At 47.3% G+C, this 26,809-nt stretch overlaps 1 protein-coding gene across 2 annotated transcripts in view; it reads left to right on the forward strand.

The window, feature by feature from the left end:
* Positions 1 to 4,296: 4,296 nt before the first annotated feature.
* The window catches only part of RELL1 (RELT like 1), a 54,415-nt gene continuing 31,902 nt past the window's right edge, over positions 4,297 to 26,809 (forward strand). For both annotated transcript variants that reach the window (XM_034771409.1, XM_034771410.1), the window contains exon 1: positions 4,297 to 4,458. In XM_034771409.1, coding sequence (XP_034627300.1) covers positions 4,365 to 4,458 — 94 coding nt within the window. In that variant the 5' untranslated portion in view covers positions 4,297 to 4,364. The remainder of the gene's footprint in view (positions 4,459 to 26,809) is intronic.

Raw genomic sequence — 26,809 nt, forward strand, 5'->3', positions numbered from 1 at the left:
AACATACCACCTGCATAGGCTACTCTATTGTTGACTTATTAACTCAGACAGATTTCTGCACAGAAAACGTGCCCGTATACACAGCTGGAGGCAGAGGAGAGTAATCTGTTGCTCGATGCTTTCCTCTTCATACCTTAAACCAACAGAACCCCAACCCTCTGAAAACCTGCGGGGATGGTGGTGGAAGTGCTTTCCCATTCTATGCTGCCATGGGGATTTACCTTCAGCAACAACATTGACTCATAGTTACTCATACTAAATTCTCTTTTATGCCAAGGCCTCTTACACTGCTCTGGGCCCCTAAAGCTACCTCAAAGGAGATGGAAGTGGCACCCTGAACTAGCTGCGTACAGGGGACCTTCCCAGCCAGTGCAAAAAGCCGTAGTCCCTGGAGAGGGCTCAGGGCTGGAGAATGGGATGGAGATAGGGAATTAACTGGACTGCAATGCATTATGGGTAGTCTGCTTCCAAGGGTCCCCTTGGAAGACAGGAGATTAGAATCTTTCCTCAGCCTATCAAAAAGAAACAAACACGCCGCCTTTGTTCTAACTGTCTGAAGGAGAAATGAGAAGCAAATTAACCCTGCTTTCAGGAGGGGTCTGCCACAAGGCAGGTGCCTTGATCCTGTATGTTAGCTCCAGGTGAGAGGTGACATTTAAAAAAAAAAAGCTCATAGTAGGGGTTGGGTTTAATTTCTTTACTTAATGTAGTGTCCAGGTAAAATTAAAAAAACACCCTTCGAATTCCTCCTACTTAGTAGAAGAATAGTAGTATTTTCACGACTCCCAGCACCATCACATTAGCCACCAAGGAGCAGCACTGTTCATGTGTCTAGAATTAGTCCTTTGAACATATCCTGTTAAAGGCCTGGGCAGGAGGGTTCAGTATTTGTTCTTGTCTTCAGATATGAATATGACAGTTGCGTGCCTAACACCTTCAATGGATTCTACAGTTGTGTTAGAGAAGACAAAGGAACAGCCCTAAATAAAATATTACTAACACTCATGTATACATTTTCCCTCCAATGAATTCACAAACATTTATTGACAGTCATACTCCAACTCGGAGAAGTAATCATGGTAATGTGACAGCATACACCCATGTTTTCCACCCTACACACTATCTTTGTACAAAATATGCCTCATAAAATATACACCTCTACCCCGATATAACACGACCCGATATAACATGAATTCGGATATAACGCGGTAAAGCAGTGCTCGGGGGGGGGGGGGAGGGGGCTACGCACTCCGGCAGATCAAAGCAAGTTCAATATAACGCGGTTTCACCTATAACATGGTAAGATTTTTTTGGGTCCCAAGGACAGTTTATATCAGGGTAGAGGTGTAATTTGAAAACTAATAACTTGCTGGTCAATATCATGGTAAAATATATGTAGTAATATTATATGTAGAGTTCTGAACATAAACTGAAATCAAGACTGAAGTGTATTTGCCAGACAAGCCTGGGGCGTGGGTAAACCTGTTTCTCAAAGATAAAGGGCAAGTTGATGCCTCAACCAGGTGTCATAAAAACTGATAGGCCATCACCTATCTTTTGCAAAGAAATGGGACAGGCACAAACAAATCTGATTTTGGCAATCAACAGCATGAACTCTCCTCCCCTCCCCCTGCCAAAAGACTCCTTGCTCTGAGCTGGAAAGAACTTGATCTAGGGGTCTCTCTCAGGGAACTGCATTTCAAAGGGTGACTGAACTATAAAAGCAAGGGCCAAAAACACCACAAGTTCTCTCTCCCTGTCCATCTCTGTTTTCCACCTAAGAAGACAAAGGAATCCAGCTTTTTCACTTTGGGGAGGATCCTGACTTGATGATTGGTTAGTAATGCAGCTGAAAGCATATGGTAAGAATTTTACCTTAAACTAATCTTCATTTGTAAAGTTTTAGTACTAGGAAGCATTTTATCTTTATTTTTCTTGTAACCATTTCTGACTTTAATGCCCTAATTCTTATACTCATTTAAAACTTTGTAATTTTTGTTCTTTACTCAGAATTAGTCCAATGTTGCAAAGTGTGTGGGTAACTCCATTTAAGGTGCCAAGTTGCTGTAATTGTTCCCTGACAGGGACAACGGACCTTTGTTACCTAAACTGGCCATGAGAGGGCTGCACAGTGTAGTACAGAACACACACTTTGGGGATGGGGGCGGAATTCCAGGACGGGGGATGTGTTGAAGTCACCCTGCATGTGGAACTAAGATTGGTGGAAGCCAGAGTGTGGCTTACATGATGAAAGGCTGCTTGTGAGTGGTCCACGTTGGAGCTACAGCATCAAGGCATTGTGAGGCACCCCAGTTACACGGCATGGATGACACAGCCCCTCACTGGTCTAGATTGGACCCCAAAGAGTCAAAGGTAGGTGTATCTGCATTTTCCAGATGGAGGAAATGAAGGTACAGAGAAGTTGAGTAGTCAGATTTTCAGAAGTGCTAAACACCCACAACTTCCACTGAAGTGCACAGGAGCAGCAAGTTCTAAGCATCTCTAAAAACAGCCCATAAATGATGTGCAAGATACAGTGAGTCAAACCACAGATAAAAACCATTTTCTCTTGCCTCTCCATTCCACAAAACCACACTGTCCACATACTTCTAAATCCTATTTTTGACAATCACCTCAAAGAAGGAAGTTCAGCCAACTGATGTATATCAATAATTTTCTGTGAGGAGCTGGTAAAAAGGAAAGCCATAACAGACTAACACTCAGCTCTTTGGCCCTGCTCCTTGCCATTTGTGATGCTCCACCATCTCAAAATAATGGAAAAAACAGGAGTTACAACAGTTAGAAGTTTTTAAAATACATCAATAACATAAAAACTCAATTGAATGGTAAAAATATATATGCTTCAAAGCATATGCCAGATTATAATTAACAGTGGGCAGGGACAAACTTTCTCTCACTGTGTGCAGGTTATTTCATAACTGCCTATTTCAGCATTTCTTACACATAATTTTGTGTCTCCCTCCAGCATGTAATTGCCTTTGTAACACAAACTCCTCTCCACCCCAACTTTGTCCCTGTATAGTTCAAGTGGATTGATGGAAGGGCTTTTAGGTACCCCTTATCAGCCTTCATTGAATCATTCAGCACTGGCATAAACTGCAAGCAAGCAGGATTTGGCCAAATGTTTGTGTTTTTTTATAAGGTTCTCATTCCAGTACTTCCACTATTTACTATAATTATAATAAAAAATGAAATGGTGTCAAGAGGGGTAAAGGGCTAACACAAATTCTGAAACTTATTTCTTTGTGGGCAAAATTCCTCATGCCTACAGCCAAACACAATTTTCTTAAAAACCAGTGTCATCTTTAAAAAAGGCCTTTTATTAATTAAAAGCAAATGAAATTTCTTTCAATTATATTTCAAATTTTATTCAAAAGGCCAAACTTTAGGGATTCCACAGGTACAAGTGGCTAGAGCTCTGGGCAGGGATAGCTTAGTGGTTTGAGTACTGGCTTGCTAAACGCAGGGTTGTGAGTTCAATCCTTGAGGGGGCCATTTAGGGATCTGGGGCAAAATCAGTACTTAGTCCTGGTAGTAAAGGCAAGGGGGCTGGACTTGATGACCTTTCAAGGTCCCTTCCAGTTCTAGGAGATGGGATATCTCCATTATTAATTAAATTATAAGGAATATTCTGTTTAGATCAGTCAAGCCAGGTAGAGCTCAATACTTCCAAGAGCTCGCTGTTGATCCTCTTGAAGGCTCAGGCTCTAAATGTGGTGGGTAATTATATCAAAATGTTTGGGTAATCTTTGCACCTTTACTCCTTACTACGTGTAAATATGGGAAACACACAAGGAGCAGAGGGAAACGTTTGTCTTTACCCGACCTCTTATGCTTTAGGCCGGCCAGCTTCCCCCCCTTTTGTGTCTCCAATCTGCATTTGGCAAGAGCAGGACGAATATAGCTGTTTATATTTTATTACATTTGCTTCCTTGCAGTGCTGGCAGTGAGACAGTCACTATATCAACTCCCCAGCCGGCAGCTACTTTTGCTTTCTGAGCGAGATTATGTAGGCGTGAGGCTGGATCACAGGGTATAAACCCGTGACCCGGCCCAGGGCCGGAGGGCTCTGAGAGGCGCCCTTCCAGCAGGGGAACAAGCCCCTGGAGTGGCCCCTCTCTCTGCACCACCCCCCGGCCCGCCCGCGTCATTTACCCCAGGCTTTGCCCCTTCCCTCCCTGCCGGCTCCCTGAGCAGCCCGAGGAGGCCGGAGGGGCGGGGCGAGGCGAGGCTCAGCTGCTCCCGGGCATGCTCAGTGCTGCGAGGGAGCGGCGCGGCCCCTAGGCGGGGCGGGCTGGAAGGCGGAGGCTGTGCAGCGCGAGCTGCAGCAGCTGGGATCAGGGATGGCTCCGTGGGGATCGGCGGTGGCGGCCGGGGTCTCCCCGGCTCCGCCGATGCGGGGCGCGGCGGTCGCCCAGGGGAACCACTCCGACCTCGGTGGGTGACTCCGTTGTTTCCTTGCGCCGCGTAGGAGTTTCGTTGGGCCGGGACTGGAGCCGCTGCCTCCGGAGCACCCGCTTCCCGCCGCCTGACTCTCCCCCGCCCGCCGCAGGGCCCCTCACCGCGCTTGCTTTCGCCTCCCCCGGCTGCGGCCCCCCTGTGCTGCACGCCTGAGTCCCGCCGAGCACCCCGGTGTGTGTGGCCCCGGGGGTCCGTTCCGCTTGTCCCCGGCGCCCTTCCCCTTGAGCGGGTGGGCATCCCCCGCGGGCTGCCCCAGAGCCTCGCTCAGTCCGTCCCCGTCCTAGCCCAGCGATCTCCCGGGCCCCTCCTCGTTACTTCCCCCGGCTCCCCGCCCCACCCCGGCGTCCCCTAGCGCAGCGCCCTCCTCTACCCCTCTGCCTCTACCTTGCTTCCTCCTCCCTCTTACTGCGCTCCGACTTCCTCGGGGCCGGCTCACTCGCCACTACCTGCCTTGCCTGGGCACACCCTGGGGGAACAGAGGTAGCCGGAGCTCTGGGGGTGACTCGGGTCCTTCCGGGTAGCTAGCCCAGTGCAGCCGCTTGTTACTGGGAGGCGGTGTGCGGAGGCGCTGCCTCCGGAGTCTCCTAATCTCTGCCCGAGGTGAGAGCGGCAGGCTGGGGCCACAGACACTTTTTGAGGAGTTGAGTTGTATTATGTAGTCTCCGAGGTGGAAGAGAAGAAGCAGAGCTCGGTCTTGGTATTTCCTCCCCGAGCAGTTGTCCTTTCTCTAGGCGGCCTTACTTTTCTGATAGTTGGAAGAGCGCCTTCCTCTCGCCCTCGGGCACCCCCGCGCAAATGAGAGTTCAACTTGGTACAGCTTCTTGTGTAATATCCCATAACTAGAGGCACAGCTGAGGGCAGTGAGATCCCTGTAATGTTTCAAAGCTGTAGCAAGAAAGTTCTTGGCTTTTCAAGTTCACCTCATGGTGCAAGTTGTCCAATTTTTGCTAAAACAAACCTCTAAAATATTGGTTTCGTGGCTTGTTTTTTGCATTTCTTATATGAATTTGGCATGTCTGCGTTAAACTTGGGTCCAAAATTAAGTCAGTTACATACATTCCAGGTAGATGACTTCTCTTCAAAGGCTTTTGTTGCTGCTTGAGGAAGATAAAGTGGTCCCTGAAACAGAAGATAATAGCATCCTTTCAAATAGATGCAAACTTAAATTTGGTTCAAAGTTTAAACTTTAGTAATTGACTTTTTATAATTCATGAGAACCCTGTAGATAATTCACATTACAAAGAAATTTCAATGAAAACTGTTGTTTTTAAACCAACATTCCTCTACATGGATTTTAACTCTCATATTGCAGTACTAAAAACTAAAAGTGGAAACTGACTTCATTGCTTTTTATTGTCCAAGATAAGAAATGCAGAAAGTAATTGGAGCATAATTAGTGACATGTAAATTTGGCTTTAAAAAATTCATTAATTTTTAAGGTCATGTCCAGAATTCTAGGTAAAGATACTTGTTTATAGTGTGACTTTTAAATTAACTATCTTTTTGAATAGTCTTGTGGAATGGAGTTGGTAAATCCAAAGGGTTGGCTTGTTTAATTTGAAATTTTGAGTTTACTAGGGAAGGGTTAACCTAAGCAAACACCTGGGTATGATATTAAGCTTGCTTCAAGGCTTTTTACACTGTGATTTTGCAGATATATCATTCCCAAATGGTGCAGCTGGGCTGGGGAATATAGTGGTAAAAACAGCCTAGCTTTATCTGTACTATGGCTTCTGCTGGAGGAGCTGCACCTAAAGGTATGTCTACACCAGCGGTCGGCAGCCTTTCAGAAGTGGTGTGCCAAGTCTTCATTTATTCACGGTAATTTAAGGTTTCGCGTGCCCGTAATACATTTTACATTTATGGTGGCCGGTGGATGGAACCCCAGACTAGCAGCTGGGACCCCAGGCCAGCAGCAGCCTGCCACAGTAAATCAGCTCGCATGCCACAGGTTGCCGACCCTTGGTCTACGCTGTAGTTAGGAGCAAACCTCCCAGCCCAGGTAAATCAACTCACAGTAGTGGGGCTCAAGTTAGCACGCAAAAAATAACAATATGGATGTGGTGGTTCAGCTTCTCACGCATGGGTGGTGCGTGAACCGCCAGTTGGGGGAGGCTAGCCCCCAGGCCCCCGCTTCCGCGTCACGTGCCCCCGCCCCAACGGAGCTCAGAGCCACTCCTACCACAGCCGCAGGCCCCTGTCTTAGGCTAGTGCCCCTAGCCTCCCCTGGAGCGCTGGGAGGGTAGGTGACGGGGCCCCAGCCACGGAGTGTTGGGAGGGCAGGCAGCCCAGCCCCATCCTGGAGCTGTGCTGAGTGGAAGCAGGAGGGGGAGCCTGGGGGCAGCGTGTGGGCGGGGCCACGCCTGGCTGTTTGGGGATGATACTCGCCGCCTATGCTCTCAAGCCTTGGTGGGCAGTTGGGCCTGACTCAAACTTAGTTCTGTTGAGTTTGAAGACAGTTACGCTGGTGAATTCTTGGGGTGGCATATAACAAAATCAGCCCCATCTACCTGAGGCTCGCTCCCAGCTGCAGTGTAGATGAACCCTGTGGGTCTGAAAGATAATAGCGTAGACAAAGCCTTGGAGCACACACTAACTTTTAACGTCATATCCAGGTATTGGCAAAGTTGACTCCCAAATTTTCATTAAAACAGGCTCATCTTCTGGAGTTACTAACTTGTATTGACTCAGGTCTTCTGCCAAGGGAACTAATTATTTTTTTCTGGTGTGTGTGGGGGCAGGAGGTTGTAAGAAAAGGAGGGAATTCCCCCCCCCCCCCAAACATAGCCTTTCTTCTCTCCGTTTTCATTCATGTTTATGTAAAATACTACTGAGTAAGACTTACATTAACCTTTGTCACATCTCTACGTTGGTATATGCAATACAGGTTTGTGCATGCTATAGTTGCTGTGCAGTTTGTGCTATAGCTTCATGAAGAGAAACTGGCATTTATACAGATTTGTTTAATTAGCCAGAAGACTGGAATTGTGAGCATGTACAGACATTTAATGTATGTACAGTAAATGTCTATTCAGGTTTCGTTCTGTTGAGCTTGAAGATAATTACGCTGGTGAATTTTTGGAGTGGCGTACCTGAGTGGGAGGAGAGTTTAGTAACCTATTCTTTTTAAAAATCAGTTAGTGCCAAGTATCATCAGATGGGCAGGACCTTGTTTCTGTAAACTGGACTTGTAAAACATTGGGACAGGTAACTCATAAGAGATTGTGGAAGTCAGACTCACTTCCTTTCTGGGTTTATGATGAAATTCTTCCCTTCCCCTTTTCTAAAAAGACAGCTGCTCAGCTACACTTCTTCACATCTGTGACCCCCTGGATGTCAATCTTGGGGAAGTGTGCAGAGAATTACCACTATGCTTAAATTTCAGTTTTCAGTTGGGTATCAGAAATGATAGTGACAACTATCTTCTATAGTTAAGGCCCTACCAAAGTCACGGTCCATTTTGGACAATTTCACGGTCACAGGATTTTTAAAATAGTCAATTTCATGGTTTCAAATGTTTACATCTGAAATTTCAGGGTATTGTAACCATGGGGATCCCAACCCAAAAGGGGGTCATGGGAAAGGCTACTGTAGGGGGGGTCATGGGATCGCTACCTTTACTTCTGCACTGCTGCTGGCGGGGGCGCTGCCTTCAGAGCTGGGCAACTGGAGAACAGCGGCTGCTGGCTGGGCTCCAAGCTCTAAAGCCAGCACCACTGTCAGCAGCAGCATGAAGTGAGGATTGCAAGGTATGGGGAGCGGGTTACCCTACGTTTGGGTTTTCCAGGCAGCCTCTCCTCCTGGGCTGGGATGAGGGGTGCTGACAGCTGGGGCTGCAGCCTCTCCGCCTGGGTTGTTGCCTGTCCCAGCCAGCTACCATGGAGCTTCCTACAGCTGGGGGAGGTTCCCAGAGGTGGGTCTGACCCAGCTCCCGGAGTGGCTCCTGCAAGGGAAAAGGAAGTCCTGTCCCTCCCCAGTCTGGGCTGGGATTAGCAGCTGGAGCCTGGCCCAAAGTAGGAGCCCATGGCTAGAGTGCCCCCAGCCCTGCCCCTCCCCTACAATAGCCAGATTTCATGGTCCATGATGATCATGAATTTGGTAGGGCCCTATCTATAGTGTAAGAGCTGGTCTACACTGAAAACTAAAGTTGGCATAGCTACACATGTCAGGGGTGTGAAAAATTCACACCTCCTGAGACATAGCTATGCCAATGTAACCCCCTGTGTGGACAGTGCTAGGTCCGCGGTGGAGGCGGTTTAACTGCAGTGAGGGGAGAACCCCTCCTGTTGCTGTAATGAGTGTCTACACTGAACTGCTGCAGCTGTGCCACTGTAGCATTTTAAATGTAGGCATACCCTAAAACAGATTGTTGAAATACAGGGCTTGTCTATGTACAGAAGCTATGCTGGTTTAACTAAAATAGGTTTTTAAACTGATTTTAATTAAGCCTGTGCAAATCCCTCTATGGTGACACAATGATTTAAAATTGTTTGCCACCTTAGCTTGTATCTGTAACTTTACCATTGAAAGCTTGAGTGATATGAATTGGTTTTAAATCTTCAGTGTGTCTAAAGAGGGTTTTGGACAAGTTTTGCTAAATCAGTTTAAAATATCACCTTTTATTAATCCAGTACAGTTTTGCATGTAGACTTTGTGTAAACTGGTGTTCAAGAAAAAAGCTCAGACTAAATTACAAAAATTGTGAATAATTAGTCCCTGTCCCAAAACACTTACAACTGAGTTTTTTGTTTGTGTTTGTACAGGACCTAGTGCAAGGGGGTCCTAGTCAATGAATGGGGCTTCTAGCTGCTGCTACAATAGAAATGATAGTTAAATAACAAAACCTGGGTTCTTCCTGATTCTTGTTCTCAAGTTTTATTTTCAACCACATGAGTCAATGAATTAAGTTTTTGGTACCCTTTCACTCTTCTTTTTTACATAATTTTTTTTTTATACACACAGTTTTTTCCTTACCCGGAGGGGAGAAGCTCCTTCAAGTGATTGCTTCTTGATCCTTTTTTAACTGTTTCTGGGGTTACCAAGAAAGTGGAGCAGGGCAGGAGCACTGGTGTCATCGTTCTGAGGGAGGCTCTCTTGCTTGGATGGAGGGCAGAATTAGGGGTCTGGGTTTCCTGCTACTGCTCTATTTGTGAGCCACTTTCTACCTGTTCTGGCACCTAATGCCACCTTGTTAACTTGAGAGACAAAAGGATAGGTGCATTTTTAGATATATAAATACATAAAATTTTTTTGTCTCTTTCTGTGCAGTTTGGAGTTTGAGTGTTCACTCTTCTCCACAACTGGACTTTAACTTTTCTTTCAGGATTGACGTTTCATAGTTGTTCTCTGGATGTGCAGGCCACCATGGTTTTTCAGCCTCTACTGAAAATAGATTCCAATAAAATGTGCCACTATCTTTTTTCAAATGGTGGTGAGTCAGCATTATAGATCTGAGATTTCTTCAGTTTAAATTAAATTCTCTTATTTAGGTGGGAGTCTTAGTATTTGTTTTTCTTCTCATGGCCCAGTTATTGTTCCCTTTCAAGTTATTAAGGAAGGATATTACATACTTGCAATGTTTTCCAAGTGCTTAATTTTAAACTGCTAACATAGGACATAAATTAAAATCAATGCTAATGATGTGGCGCCCCTGAGCACGAGGAAGGAGAGGGGAAAAATAAAAATGTTAACTCACAGCCAAAAGTAAAGTTTGAATCTTAAATAACTATTGTGTTTTAAAAGGTTACAAACTAAGTTTTTGGAAGCAGCCTTTCTAATAAACAACTTCAAGGGGATGAAATCTTGTGTTCTGAGATGTCTGTAGTTAAATATCTGCGATAACATAAGAAAAGAAACTGCATTATATTTTCTTGGCTTAATAAGACTTACTCAGGTTTTTGTTCACTTCCCCTGTATGTAGTTTACCAGCTCTAACTTGGGCTGTTTGGCTGACTGAGGCTCCGGCTGTGCTTCAGCAGCAGGAGTTCTGCAGCAGTGCTGCTATAGTATATATGCTTTCTGCAGTGACAGAAGGGGTTTATCCATCGCTGTAGTAAATCTATCCCCTTGAGGGGCTGTAGCTAGGCAGACAGAAGAATCCTTCCATTAACCTAGGGTATGTCTACACTACGAAATTAGTTCGAATTTATAGAAGCCGGTTTTATTGAAATCGGTTGTATACAGCCGATTGTGTATGTCCACACAATAAAATGCTCTAGGTGCTCTAGTCGGCAGACCGCGTCCACAGTACGAGGCTAGCGTCGACTTCCGGAGCATTGCACTATGGGTAGCTATCCCACAGCTATCCCACAGTTCCCGCAGTCTCTGCCGCCCCTTGGAATTCTGGGTTGAGATCCCAATGCCCGGATGATGCAAAACAGTGTCGCGGGCGGTTCTGGGTACATGTCGTCAGGCCCCTCCCTCCCCCGTCACAGCAACGGCAGACAATAGATTCGCGCCTTTTTATCTGGGTTACCTGGGTTACCTGTGCAGACAACATGGAGCCCGCTCAGCACAGCTGAGCTCACCATCACCATATGTCCTCTGGGTGCCGGCAGACGTGGGACTGCATTGCTACACAGCAGCAGCTGCTAACTGCCTTTTGGCGGTAGACGGTGCAGTAGACTGGTAGCCTTCATCGGCGATCTGGGTGCTGGCAGCCGTGGGGCTTGCCTTTTGGCAGTAAATGGTGTATTATGACTGTTAGCCGGCCTATTACAAGTCGGGTCATCGCACGTTAGCAGAGTCTTCCCTGAGCAGCAGCTCGTGCAATAGGCCTGAAGACCATCGTCATACACCGCCCAGTATTTGCTGCCAAGCACCCAGAAAGATGCCGAGGGCTATCAGTCACGCTGCACCGTCGTCTTAAGATGTAAAAAATAGATTTTCTCTGTATTCATTTGCTTCCCCCTCCCTCCGTCAACAGGGTTTTCAGTTTAATCTTTGGGGGGGACCAGTCTGTGACAGTTGTTTGTGTCTCTCCCTGATGCACAGCCACCGTTCTTTATTTTAATTCCCTGTGCCTGTACGCCATGTCGTCACTCGGCCCCCCTCCCTCCTTCCCCTAGGCCGTCAGATACTACGTTTGCGCCACAGCTCGAGCCGAGAAGCGGTTCGCGCCTTTTCTTTGAATTCTGGGTTGAGATCCCAATGCCCGGATGATGCAAAACAGTGTCGCGGGCGGTTCTGGGTACATGTCGTCAGGCCCCTCCCCCCTCGTCACAGCAACGGCAGACAATAGATTCGCGCCTTTTTACCTGGGTTACCTGTGCAGACAACATACCACGGCAAGCATGGAGCCCGCTCAGCTCAGCTGAGCTCACCGTCACCATATGTCCTCTGGGTGCCGGCAGACGTGGGACTGCATTGCTACACAGCAGCAGCTGCTAACTGCCTTTTGGCGGTAGACGGTGTAGCATGAGTGATAGCCGTGGGGCTGGCAGCCGTAGTGCTGCATTGCACCAGCCCCTTGCAGGCGATGGTATATTATGACTGGTACCCGTCGTCGTCGTACTGGTATGGCTGTCAATCATGGCCACCTGGGCAGACATGCTACTGTTTCGATGATGACGGTTACCAGTCATAATATACTATTTTCTGCCAATTGCCCAATATTGTCTGCTAAGCACCCAGAAGAGGCCGAGGGCGATGCTGGGTGCTGGCGGACGTGGGGCTGGCAGACGTGGGGCTGCATTGCTACACAGCAGCAGCCCCTTGCCTTTTGGCAGATGATGGCATATTATGATTGGTACCCGTCATCGTCATACTGGTATGGCTGTCACTCATGCTGCAGCGTCGGCTGCCACCTTAAGATGTAAAAAATAGATTTGTTCTGTGTTCATTTGCTTCCCCTTCCTCCGTGAAATCAACGGCCTGCTAAGCCCAGGGTTTCCAGTTTAATCTTTGGGGGGACCATTCTGTGTGACAGTTGTTTGTGTTTCTCCCTGTTCCTGTACCTGTACGCCATGTCGTCACTCGGCCCTCCCTCCCTCCCGCCCTCCTTCTCCTGGTCCATCAGATACTACTTTCGCGCCTTTTTTCTGACCAGGCGCCATAGCTAGCACTGGGATCATGGAGCCCGCTCAGATCACCGCGGCAATTATGAGCACTATGAACACCACGCGCATTGTCCTGGAGTACATGCAGAGCCAGAACATGCCAAGGCGAAACCCGGACCAGGCGAGGAGGCGATTGCAGCGCGGCGACGAGAGTGATGAGGAAATTGACATGGCCATAGACCTCTCACAAGGCACAGGCCCCAGCAATGTGGAAATCATGGTGTTACTGGGGCAGGTTGATACCGTGGAACGCCGATTCTGGGCCCGGGAAACAAGCACAGACTGGTGGGACCGCATCGTGCTGCAGGTATGGGACGATTCCCAGTGGCTGCGAAACTTTCGCATGCGTAAGGGCACTTTCATGGAACTTTGTGACTTGCTTTCCCCTGCCCTGAAACGCCAGGATACCAAGATGAGAGCAGCCCTCACAGTTGAGAAGCGAGTGGCAATAGCCCTGTGGAAGCTTGCAACGCCAGACAGCTACCGGTCAGTCGGGAATCAATTTGGAGTGGGCAAATCTACTGTGGGGGCTGCTGTGATCCAATTTGCCAGGGCAATGAAAGACCTGGTGATAGCAAGGGTAGTGACTCTGGGCAACGTGCAGTCAATAGTGGATGGTTTTGCTGAAATGGGATTCCCAAACTGTGGCGGGGCCATAGACGGAACCCATATCCCTATCTTGTCACCGGAGCACCAAGCCACCGACTACATAAACCGCAAGGGGTACTTTTCAATGCTGCTGCAAGCCCTGGTGGATCACAAGGGACGTTTCACCAACATCAACGTGGGATGGCCGGGAAAGGTACATGATGCTCGCGTCTTCAGGAACTCTGCTCTGTTTCGAAAGCTGGAGGAAGGGACTTTCTTCCCGGACCAGAAAGTGACCATTGGGGATGTTGAAATGCCTATCGTGATCCTTGGGGACCCAGCCTGGCTCATGAAGCCATACACAGGCAGCCTGGACAGGAGTCAGGACCTGTTCAACTACAGGCTGAGCAAGTGCCGAATGGTGGTGGAATGTGCATTTGGACGTTTAAAAGCGCGCTGGCGCAGCTTACTGACTCGCTCAGACCTCAGCGAAAAGAATATCCCCATTGTTATTGCTGCTTGCTGTGCGCTCCACAATATCTGTGAGAGTAAGGGGGAGACATTTATGGCGGGGTGGGAGGTTGAGGCAACTCGCCTGGCCGCTGATTACGCGCAGCCAGACACCAGGGCGGTTAGAGGAGCACAGCAGGGCGCGGTGCGCATCAGAGAAGCTTTGAAAACGAGTTTTGTGACTGGCCAGGCTACTGTGTGAAACTTCTGTTTGTTTCTCCTTGATGAACCCTCCAACCCCCCCCCCCGACCCGGTTCACTCTACTTCCCTGTAAACCAACCACCCCACCCCACCCTCCCCTCCCCTCCCGCTTGCAGAGGCAATAAAGTCATTGTTTTTTCACATTCATGCATTCTTTATTAGTTCCTTACAGAGGTAGGGGGATAATTGCCAAGGTAGCAGGGATGGGTGGGGGAGGAGGGATGGAAAAGGACACACTGCATTTTAAAACTTTAACTCTTATTGAAGCCCAGCCTTCTGATGCTTGGGCGATCATCTGGGGTGGAGTGACTGGGTGGACGGAGGCCCCCCCACCGTGTTCTTGGGCGTCTGGGTGACGAGGCTATGGAACTTGGGGAGGAGGGCTGTTGGTTACACAGGGGCTGTAGCGGCGGTCTCTGCTCCTGCTGCCTTTCCTGCAACTCAACCATACGCTCGAGCATATCACTTTGATGCTCCAGCAGACGGAGCATTGCCTCTTGCCGTCTGTCTGCAAGCTGACGCCACCTATCGTCTTCAGCCCGCCACCTCTCCTCTCGTTCATGTTGGACTTTTCTCATCTCCGACATTGACTGCCTCCACGCATTCTGCTGTGCTCTATCAGCGTGGGAGGACATCTGCAGCTCCGTGAACATCTCGTCCCTCGTCTTACGTTTTCTCTTTCTAATGTTCACGAGCCTCTGCGAAGGAGAAACATTTGCAGCTGGTGGAGGAGAAGGGAGAGGTGGTTAAAAAAGACACATTTTAGGGAACAATGGGTACACTCTTTCATTACAAGGTCGCATATTTCGGCTTGCAGGCAGCCATCGTAGGCCACAGTGTTTTGGCTTATTTAACCTTCTTAACATGCGGGAAAGGTTGCAAACAGCAGCGCATTTCCCATCTCAAGGATGAATTGGGTTGTCCATTTAAAATGGGGTTTCAATGTAAAAGGAGGGGGCTGCGGTTTCCCGGTTAACATGCGGCACAAACACAAGTAAACCACCCCCCCCACACACACACACACGATTCTCTGGGATGATCACTTCACCCCTCCCCCCCACCGCGTGGTTAACAGCGGGGAACATTTCTGGTCCGAATAGCAGGAACGGGCGCCTCTGAATGTCCCCCTTAATAAAATCACCCCATTTCAACCAGGAGAGCTTTCTGGAGATGTCCCTGGAGGATTTCCGCTCCATCCCCATACACGTTAACAGACTTGCTTGCTTTTTTTTGTAATGTTTACAAATATTTACAAAGTTACACTCACCAGAGGTCTCCTGTGTGCCCTGAGGGTCTTGGGTGAGTTCGGGGGTTACTGGTTCCAGGTCCAGTGTCACAAACATATCCTGGCTGTTGGGGAAACCGGTTTCTCCGCTTCCTTGCTGCTGTGAGCTACCTACAGTACCTCCATCGTCATCTTCCTCGTTCCCCGAACCGTCTTCCCTGTGTGTTTCTCCAGTGAGAGAGTCATAGCACACGGTTGGGGTAGTGGTGGCTGCACCCCCTAGGATCGCATGCAGCTCCGCGTAGTAGCGGCAAGTTTGCGGCTCTGCCCCGGACCTTCCGTTTGCTTCTCTGGCTTTGTGGTAGGCTTGCCTTAGCTCCTTAATTTTCACGCGGCACTGCTGTGTGTCCCTGTTATGGCCTCGGTCCTTCATGGCCTTGGAGATCTTTTCTAATACTTTTCCATTTCTTTTACTGCTACGGAGTTCAGCTATCACTGCTTCATCTCCCCATATGGCGAGCAGATCTCGTACCTCCCGTTCGGTCCATGCTGGAGCTCTTTTGCGATCCTGGGAGGACTCCATGACGGTTACCTGTGCTGATGAGCTCTGCGTGGTCACCTGTGCTCTCCACGCTGGGCAAACAGGAAATGAAATTCAAACCTTCGCGGGTCTTTTCCTGTCTACCTGGTCAGTGCATCTGAGTTGAGAGCGCTGTCCAGAGCGGTCACAATGAAGCACTGTGGGATAGCTCCCGGAGGCCAATAACATCGAATTCCGTCCACACTACCCCAATTCCGACCCGCAAAGGCCGGTTTTATCGCTAATCCCCTCGTCGGAGGTGGTGTAAAGAAACCGGTTTAAAGGGCCCTTTAAGTCGAAAGAAAGGGCCTCGTTGTGTGGACGTGTCCAGGCTTAATTCGGTTTAACGCTGCTAAAGTCGACCTAAACCCGTAGTGTAGACCAGGCCCTAGTGGTGTCTATACTGGGGCATAAATTGGCTTAAGTACTCCTAATGAATTTTTCACACCCTTGAGCAGGGCCGGCTCTAGGCACCAGGCACCCAAGCACATGCTTGAGGCGGCACCTGGTAAGGGGCGGCAGGGGGAGCACGGCGCAGCATTCCGGAGCGGGGGGGCGCTCCGGCGGCACAGCGCTGGGGGAGCGGGCTCCGGTTGCGCGGGGCTTGGCGAGGGGGCGGCACGGGCGCGGCGCTGGAAGGGGGTTCCGGTAGCACTTGGTAGGGGGGGCGGCGCGGCCCAGTGCTCAGCGGGGGGCCTGGGGGCGGCGCTTTTTTTTGCTGCTTGGGGCAGCAAAAAAGCTAGAGCCAGCCCTGCCCTTGAGCAATGTTGCCAAGTTTTAATTGTAGACCAGGCTCTACATATCTGAACTGGAAAAAACAGGAAACACAGCTCATGTTCATCCATTTCTTAGAATCTGTAGAATCAGTCTAGGGACTTTGAAGTAGTCAGTGATGTGTGGGCTATACACTGATACATAGCTAGTTATGCTTGCTTCTAACAGAACATAGACCTTGCTTGGAAGGCACCAGCTGGAGGCTATTTTTATTTCACAGGAGTCCTGCAGTAAAGCCCTGGTTGAAAATGTTGGGCAGATGCTTTAACCACTATTGCACTGAATTCAGAAATAAGTAGGGCTTGGGGAAGAAACTGAGCTAGGTAGAGGCTTTGCATCTGATATCTAAGTTAGTCTATGGCCACTCTTGCTGATGGCTGCTCTGATACTTTTTCCTAAAAAATTACGGTAATTAACTTCAGGAAAAACAAATCAATTTACATGTCCAAATCATAGTAATTTATACAATTAACTAGCAAGTCTTCTGTGAAAAGTGATATTTGTCTGTTTGTTAATATAACTTTTCACAGCCTCCCAGCTAGCTAGGACAAGGGACTGACCTCTGCTGGTGGCCCCAGCAACCAACACCAAGGTGGCTCATTTAGGAGGCGGGGCTGCTGCTTTGCTTCTCCCTCCCCAATCACCAACCAGGAGGTTGTTGTGGTCACAAGAAAAGTTGCTCGTGGCCACATTTGAAAAACAGTACTTCCTCTGATAGGAGGAGCTGAATTTGGCTGAACTGTATCAATACTAAAAAAAGAACAGGAGTACTTGTGGCACCTTAGAGACTGACAAATGTATTTGAGCATAAGCTTTCGTGGGCTACAGCCCACTTCATTGGATGCATGTAGTGGAAAATACAGTAAGAAAATATATATATATATATATATATATATATATATATATACACACACACACACACAACATGAAACAATGGGTGTTACCATACACACTATAAGGAGAGTGATCAGTTAAGGTGAGCTTTTTATCAGCAGGAGAGAAAAAGAACTGTTTGTAGTGGTAATGAAAATGGCCCATTTCCGGCAATTGACAAGGAGATATGAGGAACTGGGTGGGGGGGAATAAGCATGGGGAAATAGTTTTACTAACACGGCTGCTACTCTGAAACCTGTATCAATACTGTTCCTCAGGCCTGTAGGAGGGGAGCTGTATGAAGAATATCAGCAGGCTGTGGTTTGATCATCTTTAGTTTTAATGCTAATTACGTCAGACTATCAAGAGGCAGTTTTCTTAAATAATAAACAAATAAAACAAACAACTTTATTTTCATGCTTGTATTACCAGTGTGGTAATACAAATCTCTGAACTGTACAGAGGGACAAACTGCTACTTCAGGTGTACTCAGCTTAATCAATTGTAAATATTGATTGTTGTAACAAAGAACCCTGAAAGGACACACCAGAAGATCCAGGGGACTAAAACTATACACAGTTTGAAAAGCAGACATAAAATAGAATTCTGTGCCAATGAATGAAAGAACATTAAAGCATTGTTTAAAGGATATTTTATGTTTAGTAAAAAACAAGCTGATGGCAAGTGCTTTAAGTAATCAGACTTGCATTACAGTGGTAGATTTATCAAGTTACAGTATGGGAGACTTGGAAAAATAAAGAGAATATAGTATTTAATCTGTGGTTTTGTATAGTCTGTATTAAAAAAACAAACAGATTCGATCTTTATTGCAAAGAGGGTTTATTCTGAGAGAATCTGAATCCATATTAAACAGCTTCAAAGTACTGTATACATCAATTTGACCAGTAATTCTCATTCTATTTTATTAGAGGGTTGCAAATCCTCCATTCAAACAAACGTAGGCGGGTGGGTCATTGATGGGACAGCCTGGCGCTCAAGAGTACAGAGAACACAGTTATGGTGCCAAATATGAAATCTGTTTCATAATACTAAACAAGTGTTCTGTGAGAGAGAAACTTGATCACTCAATAAACTACTGCAAACATTAGAGCTGCTTTGGACATTGCAGGAGGGGAACCATTCTGTCCCATCTGCTTTCCTTGAACTGCCAAAAGAATGGACAGTGACTGGAGGCTAATGATGGTTCTGTGGAAGAAGAGCAGCAGTATCTGAGAGATGACAGAAGGGATAAAGGCAATATTAATGCTAGCAGAGGCCAGACTCTAGGACACTGAGATGTGGAGGATCCCAGAGCTCAGGCTGCAGCCTAAGCCCAAATGTCTATGCCTCAATTAAACAGCCCCATAGCCTGAGCCCTGCGAGCCCAAGTCAGCTGACATGGGCCATCAGTGGGTTTTTAATTGCAGTGTAGACATAACCCCTAGTTAACAGATTTGATACGTCATACATCTTGAGAAAACTATAGGATAGGGGTTGGCAACCTTTCAGAAGTGGTGTGCCGAGTCTTCATTTATTCACTCTAATTTAAGGTTTCACGTGCCAGTAATACATTTTAATGTTTTTAGAAGGTCTGTTTCTATAAATCTATAATATATAACTAAACTATTGTTGTATGTAAAGTAATAAGGTTTTTAAAATGTTTAAGAAGCTTCATTTAAAATTAAATTAAAATGCAGAGCCCCCTGGACCGGTGGCAAGGTCGCGGGCTGTGAGAGTGCCACTGAAAATCAGCTTACGTGCCACCTTCGGCACGCGTGCCATAGGTTGCCTACTCCTGCTATAGGATGTCAGAAGGTTGCAAATAAGCAGAACATATCTCAAAGAAAAATAATTTACAACATGAGTGATTTGCCTAGGATTTTTGGTAAAATATAGAGTCTATACCTAAGCAAGGTTGGCTCTGGCTTAATTTGCCGATGCGAGTATCTGTGTAATTCCACCTCCCTCCACAGAAGCAGCATTATTGAATTAATCTACATTTTCTACCTTTGGTTGAACACTAAGCATTTCTGATTATCTCATTTTCAGACTCCTGGGGTGTCATAATTTCATAATTTACCATAGTCCTCCAGGATAAATAAGATCTGACTTTCTAGAGTGCAAAGGGTAACTTTTTGTTGGCCCCTATTCCAGGCTTTCTTTATACATCACAAAGAAGAAAACTAAGGTACAAGTCCAATTTTTTCCCTTGGGGGAGCGGGGGGTGGTCATGTTGTTCAGGGGGAGGGAAGCAAACACCATTGTTGATGACCTGCAATACTGTAACCTGCTTATGGAATGTCAGTAAAGCGGGGGATATGTTAATACAGAAGCTAGACTGTTCTTGCTGGGTTGGAAACTTAAGTTAAACAAAACTCTCTGAGTTGTGTTCCATAAGTAATATGGATGAATTGGTGTGAAACTCCTCTCTCTCTCTCTCTCTCTCTCTCTCTCTCTCTCCCCCACACCCACCCCCCCCCCCCCCCCCCACCTTTTTCTTCCTTCCTAGTTTTAGCACTTCTTGTTAAACTACTATCCAAAGAGGTTGCCTCCTCAAATCCTTCCCTGGACAACGTTAATGTTTTTGATGTGTCTAGTCATATCCACTAGTTCATGCCAACTGAGTCCTATTTAATAAGGTAGTGTCTTTTAAACATGATGATGTTAACCTGTTGTAAGAGCTTGCTGATTAGTATGTAACTTGGTGTTCACTCATAATCCTAAGGGCTTGTCTACACTACAAAATTAGGTTGATTTAAGTTAGGTTGACCTACAGCCATTGCAGCAATTAAAGTGGCTGTTGGTGTCCACACTACCCTCCTTTTGCCAGTGGTGTGCATCCTCACCAGGAGCACTTGCACTGACTGAAGTGGAGCATTGTGGGGCACTGACAGCAGTGCAGGACTTACAGCTGGAGCACCCCTGTCCCGGGGGTGACAGACTGAGCTGGAGAGGAAATGTGAAATAATAGCTGCCAAGAAACTGACAAGAATATCAATTTCACTGCTGGTAGGCTCCCTGCTATGAAATTGAGCCCTGTGCCAGCCTCATAGCTCTGGCTGTCAACACCAGGGTTGCGGGTGAGGAAGCTCCAGCTTTGAGCCCGGCTGACATCTCAGTCTGTCAACAGCGGGTGGGAGGGGCTCCAGCTGTCAGCCCAGGGCCGGCTCCAGGCACCAGCTGAGCAAGCTCGTGCTTGGGGCGGCAGATTCCAAGGTGCGGCATTCCATCTAATCTTTTTTTTTTTGCGCTTCACTGCTTTGGCCGCCCTTGCAGGTTTTTTCTTTTTTCTTTTTGGTTTGCTGTAGGGGGCGGAGGACGGGAGCACCCTGCAGCAAACCCGGGTCCTTCCCTGCCTGCCAATCGGAGTGGCGCGGAGCCCTCCCGGCAGGCGGTGCAGCGGGAGGGGCCGCGTGGCAAGCACCCCGCTTAAGGAAGCCCTGGCCGCCCCCATTCTCTCTCTCCCCCACAGCTGGCCGGGGTGCGCACTCCGCTGCCCGGGGTCTGCAGAGCCGGGAGTCCCCCTGCACCCACGCTACCGCCGCCCCACAGGTATTTGTTTTTGTTTTTTTGTTTTTTCTTTCCTTCGTCGCTCCGGCCGGCCAGTTTGTCCCCACCCCTTTGCCGCTCTGGCCGGGGACAGGTTTGTTTCCCGCCTCCCCCCACCCCTTTGCCGCTCTGGCCGGGGGCAGGTTTGTTTCCCGCCTCCTCCCCCCCCCACCCCTTGCTGCTCTGGCCAGCAGGTTTGTCCCTCCCCCTCCCCCCCGCTCGCCACTCCGGCCGGGGGCAGGTTTGTTTTCCTCTTCCCCTCCCCCGTTTTGCTGCTCCGTCCGGCCGGGTGTTTTTTGCTTGGGGCAGCAAAAAAGCCAGAGCCGGCCCTATGTCAGCCCCGCGGCAGGCTGACAGCCAACAAGCAATGCAAGTAACATGAACTCTGTGTCACCCTAACTACATAGACTTAAGTGCTACATCTCTTGCATAGGTGGAATTACGTCAGTGTGATGGGCAACTTACATCGTCGGGAGCACCATTGTAGTGTAGACACTGACAGAGGTCGAAATAAGCTGCCTTACATCGACCTAAATGTTACTTCTACAGCACAAATTATGAGTGTTACCTTTTCCATTGCTTACCCCAATTATGTAAACAAATATCTGAGTGTCTAAAACGTGTGAAATACCCATGAGGTGCTGATCTATTATTTTCATGATGAGTAACTGTGACAGTTCTGGTAAAACTCCCTCTGCTGGACATTCACCAGGCAGCTGTGTTTGGGCTTTACACTCTACACCTGTGAGAATTTTTTTTTTTTTTTTTTAATTTCCTGACTGAGCATAGTCCAGGCACTGCCTCAGGCTTTGGGTTTCTTGGTACGCCCTGGGGATGCAGATCTGTATTGAGCACCCTCTATTTAGAGCTGAGCCCCCGTTGGCCTCAAAACTAGTGCCAGATTCGTCAGAGGCTTAGCATACCCTTTCCCGGAGTTCCACCATGTAGGCACTCTGGCTTACACAGTTCACCTCTTCAGGGATACAAGATAGTGGAAGCAAACCATGGGCTTTGCAAATGATTCCAAAACCAATTATTCTTTTCTTCAGCCAGAACAAGAAACATACAGATCCAGACAAATCAATAAACATCTGTGTGCCATTCCCTAGCTCAATTTCCTCACCACTGTTCAGCATTCTTTGGCATTTGGCTCAGTGGCTGCTAAAGAGTCCAGGAGCTGCCTTCTCCAACTTCCCTCCTGCACTTGGCTCCACCTCTGGAACATGGCATCTCTCTGGTCTCCTCTATTTCTCTCCAAAAAGGCTGAAAGAACCTTTCTTTTATAACCTCCAGTCATCTTTGTCAGGTGACCCCAATCAGCCTTATCAGATAATGGGGATCTCCCACCAGGTGATCTGTAGCTTAGTTACCTCTCCCTTGAGGTTTAGACTGGAAAAAGTGTTTTGCCCTGTTAGCCAACTTTGTCCATTGATGCTTTCATATGAATAGAGGACCATCAAGGTTGTAGGTGCTCCATTGTTAGGACTGAAGGTAAAAAATCCATTACACTCTACATACCACCCAGACTATGCTGACAGATTGTGCCACACACTCTCAAAGAAACTGCGGAACCACCTGATCAACATCCTATACAGCAAACAGGGAAAGATTAAGAATGAGCTCTCAAAAGTGGATACTCTCATAAAAAAACAACCTTCCACACAAACTTCCTCGTGGCTGGACGTTACAAAAACTAGATAAGCCATTTACAACGCACACTTTGCTTCTCTACAAAGGAAAAAGGACACTAAACTATCACTACTACTACGTGCCACAAGGGGCCACAACAGTGGTTCCCTTAATCCACCCAGCAATATTGTTAATCTATCCAGCTATACTCTTAGCCCAGCAGAAGACTCTGTCCTGTCTCGGGGCCTCTCCTTCTGCCCCTCCACCCCCACGAACATGATGCAGTTCTGTGGTGACCTAGAATCCTATTTTCGACGTCTCCGACTCAAGGAATATTTCCAATACACCTCTGAACAGCATACTAACCCACAGAGACCTTCCTACCAACACTACAAAAAGAAGGATTCTGGGTAGACTCCTCCTGAAGGTCGAAACAACAGACTGGACTTCTACATAGAGTGCTTCCGCCGATGTGCCCGGGCTGAAATTGTGGAAAAACAGCATCACTTGCCACATAACCTCAGCTGTGCAGAACACAGTGCTATCCACAGCCTCAGAAACAACTCTGACACCATAATCAAAAAGGCTGACAAAGGAGGTGCTGTTACCATCATGAATAGGTCGGCATATGAACAAGAGGCTGCTAGGCAGCTGTCCAACACCACATTCTACAAGCTATTATTCTCTGATCCCACTGAGGGTTACCAAAAGAAACTACACCATCTGCTCAAGAAACTCCCTGAAAAAGCACAAGAGCAAATCCGCACAGACACACCCCTAGAACCCGAGCAGGGTATTCTATCTGCTACCCGAGAGCCATAAACCTGGAAATTCTGGACGCCCCGTCATCTCAGGCATTGGCACCCTGACAGCGGGATTATCTGGCTATGTAGACTCCATCCTCAGGCCCTATGCTACCAGCTCTCCTAGCTATCTTCGAGACACCACTGACTTCCTGAGGAAACTACAATCCATTGGTGATCTTCCTGAAAACGCCATCCTAGCCACTATGGATGTAGAAGCTCTCTACACCAACATTCCACACAAAGATGGACTACAAGCTGTCAGGAATAGTATCCCTGATAATGTCACGGCAAACCTGGTGGCTGAACTTTGACTTTGTCCTTACCCATAACTATTTCACATTTGGGGACAATGTATACCTTCAAATCAGCGGCACTGCTATGGGTACCCGCATGGCCCCACAGTATGCCAACATTTTTATGGCTGACTTAGAGCAACGCTTTCTCAGCTCTCGTCCCCTAACGCCCCTACTCTACTTGCGCTACACTGATGACATCTTCATCATCTGGACCTATGGAAAAGAAGCCCTTGAGGAATTCCACCATGATTTCAACCCCACCATCAACCTCAGCCTGGACCAGTCCACACAAGAGATCCACTTTCTGGACACAACAGTGCTAATAAGCGATGGTCACATAAACACCACGCTATACCAGAAACCTACTGACCACTATACTTACCTACATGCCTCCAGCTCTCATCCAGACCACACCACACGATCCATTGTCTACAGCCAAGCTCTATGATACAATCACATTTGCTCCAACCCCTCAGACAGAGACAAACACCTACAAGATCTCTATCAAGCATTCTTACAATACAATACCCACCTGCTGAAGTGAAGAAACAGATTGACAGAGCCAGAAGAGTACCCAGAAGTTACCTTCTAGAGGACAGGCCCAACAAAGAAAGTAACAGAACGCCACTAGCCATCACCTTCAGCCCCCAACTAAAACCTCTCCAGTGCATCAAGGATCTACAACCTATTCTGAAAGACGATCCATCACTCTCACAGATCTTGGGAGACAGGCCAGTCCTTGCTTACAGACAGCCCCCAAACCTGAAACAAATACTCATCAGCAACCACACAACAAAAATACAAACCCAGGAACCTATCCTTGCAACAAAGCCTGTTGCCAACTCTGTCCACATATCTATTCAGGGGATACCATCATAGGACCTAATCACATCAGCCATACTATCAGAAGCTCGTTTACCTGCACATCTACCAATGTGATGTATGCCATCATGCGCCAGCAATGCCCCTCTGCCATGTACATTGGTCAAACCGGTCAGTCTGTACGTAAAAGAATAAATGGACATAAATCAGACATCAAGAATTATAACATTAAAAAACCAGTTGGAGAACACCTCAGTCTCCCTGGTCACTCGATTGCAGACCTAAAAGTCGCAATATTACAACAGCAAAAACTTTAAAAACAGGCTCCAACGAGAGACTGCTGAATTGGAATTAATTTGCAAACTGGACACCATTAAATTAGGTCTGAATAAAGACTGTGAGTGGATGGGTCATTACACAAAGAAGTAAAACTATTTCCCCATGTTTATTCCCCCCCCCCCCCCACTGCTCCTCACACCTTCTTGTCAACTGCTGGAAACGGGCCATTTTGATTACCACTACAAAAAGTTGTGTGTTTTTTTTTTTTTTTCTCTCCTGCTGGTAATAGCTCACCTTAACAGATCACTCTCATTATAGTGTGTATGGTAACACTTACTGTTTCATGTTCTGTGTGTGTGTTTGTGTGTGTATATATATCATGGGGTTTAGCCCACGAAAGCTTATGCTCAAATAAACTTGTTAGTCTCTAAGGTGCCACAAGTACTCCTGTTATTATTATTAGCCCTGTGTCACTGTGAGGCAGATAAAAAGATGATAGAATTCAGACAAGCCCCATATTCAAAATGCAGTTTGACAGAGTCCCAATATCAAACAGACTTCAGAATCTGTACATATAGAGATTCCCCAAAGCACCATGGTATCATTTCAATTTAAGTATGTTTGATTCTTTCATATCTGTATTTGGTACATTTTTATAATAAAAAGGACAGTTCCCCAGTTTAAAAGTGTTATGCTCCTGATCATTTTCCACTGCCAGAAAATAGATTAGACCTTCCAGCGTACTGCTGTGATTAATTAGAGAGTATTGTAGATAATGGAAACTAGCATTTTATGAAAAGTTTTTGTAACTAACTACTGTTAATTCAGTTCATTCAGAGTACTTGTAATGTGCATTTTTAAAGCAGATAAACTAAATAAACTGAGCAAAAACGTTAGCTTTTCAGTGTGTGTGTGAGGGTGTGGAGGGCTTGGAGGTTTTGTCTAATGATTCATTTGCTGTCTCATTTTATCCCTGGTGCTTATTGGAATTGCATTTTAAGAGTGTTCCTATATATATATATATATATATAAAGTTCAACTGCCATGCCTAGGCATAACCAAAAAGTTCTGTACAAAAGTACTGTATCACATTTCCTTGAAGAAACAATGAAGTCCTCAATAAATTGGTGACTACTCTCAAAATTGAGTATTTTCAGAAGGTGGGGGCAGAAGTGCTTGAACAATTTTTATAGTGGGGGTGCTGAAAGCCATTCATTCAAATGTATACCCTGCATATAATGAAAACCACTTCAAGCCAGGCGGTGCGGCAGCGCCCCCAGCATCCCTAGTTCAGCACATCTGGGTAGGGGAGAAAAATAAACCAAAAACTAATTGGTAGAGTCCAAAATAAATGTTCTGTGGCTTTATTTTAAAATTTGGTGTATGTACCCCACCTGCATATCTGCTTTTCTTTCAATCAGTCCCTCCATGTTTGCTTTTATTCCTTGTTGCTAATATACAGAAAACTCAAGTCTTCATTCTCATCTAAAGGAAGTCCTTCTTGCTTCTCTTCTGCTAATGATTTTTTAACAGCTGTACTTCTTTAGAAAAGGAATACCATTATCAGCCACCTTTAAGCAAATCTTTTTTTTTATGTACTGCCTCTCTCATGAACTGAAGTTTTTAGGAATGTTGCTCTGGAAAAGCACTGCTCAGTGATTCTCCATCTCAAATATATAAAGTGATATTCAGAATGATTATGACTTCGGGAAAATCAACCTAAGTAATAATCAGCATGGATTTATCGAGAACAAATTCTGTCAAATCAACCTAATAGCTTTCTTTGACAGAGTAAGGGAGAAGTGGTATATCTTGACTTTAGCAGGGCCGGCTCCAGGCATCAGCCCACCAAGCTTGTGCTTGGGGCGGCACCTGGAGGGGGGCGGCGCGGTGTGGTGCTCTGGCTGTGGCCGCTGGGGAGAGCGGGGCACGGCCGGGCTCACCTGCCCTCCTCCCAGGGCTCCGGCTGCCCTCCTGCCCGGCGCCCTCCCCCCGGGCCGCCGGGGAGAGCGGAGCCCCGGCCGGGGCTCGCCGCCCTCCTCCCAGGGCTCTGGCCGCCCTCCCCCTGGCCGCCGGGGGGGGAGCGGAGCCCCCGCCGGGGCTCGCCGCCCTCCTCCCAGGGCTCCGGCCGCCCTCC

This window comes from Trachemys scripta, chromosome 5 (assembly GCF_013100865.1).
Source record: "Trachemys scripta elegans isolate TJP31775 chromosome 5, CAS_Tse_1.0, whole genome shotgun sequence".
NCBI lineage: Eukaryota > Metazoa > Chordata > Testudines > Emydidae > Trachemys > Trachemys scripta.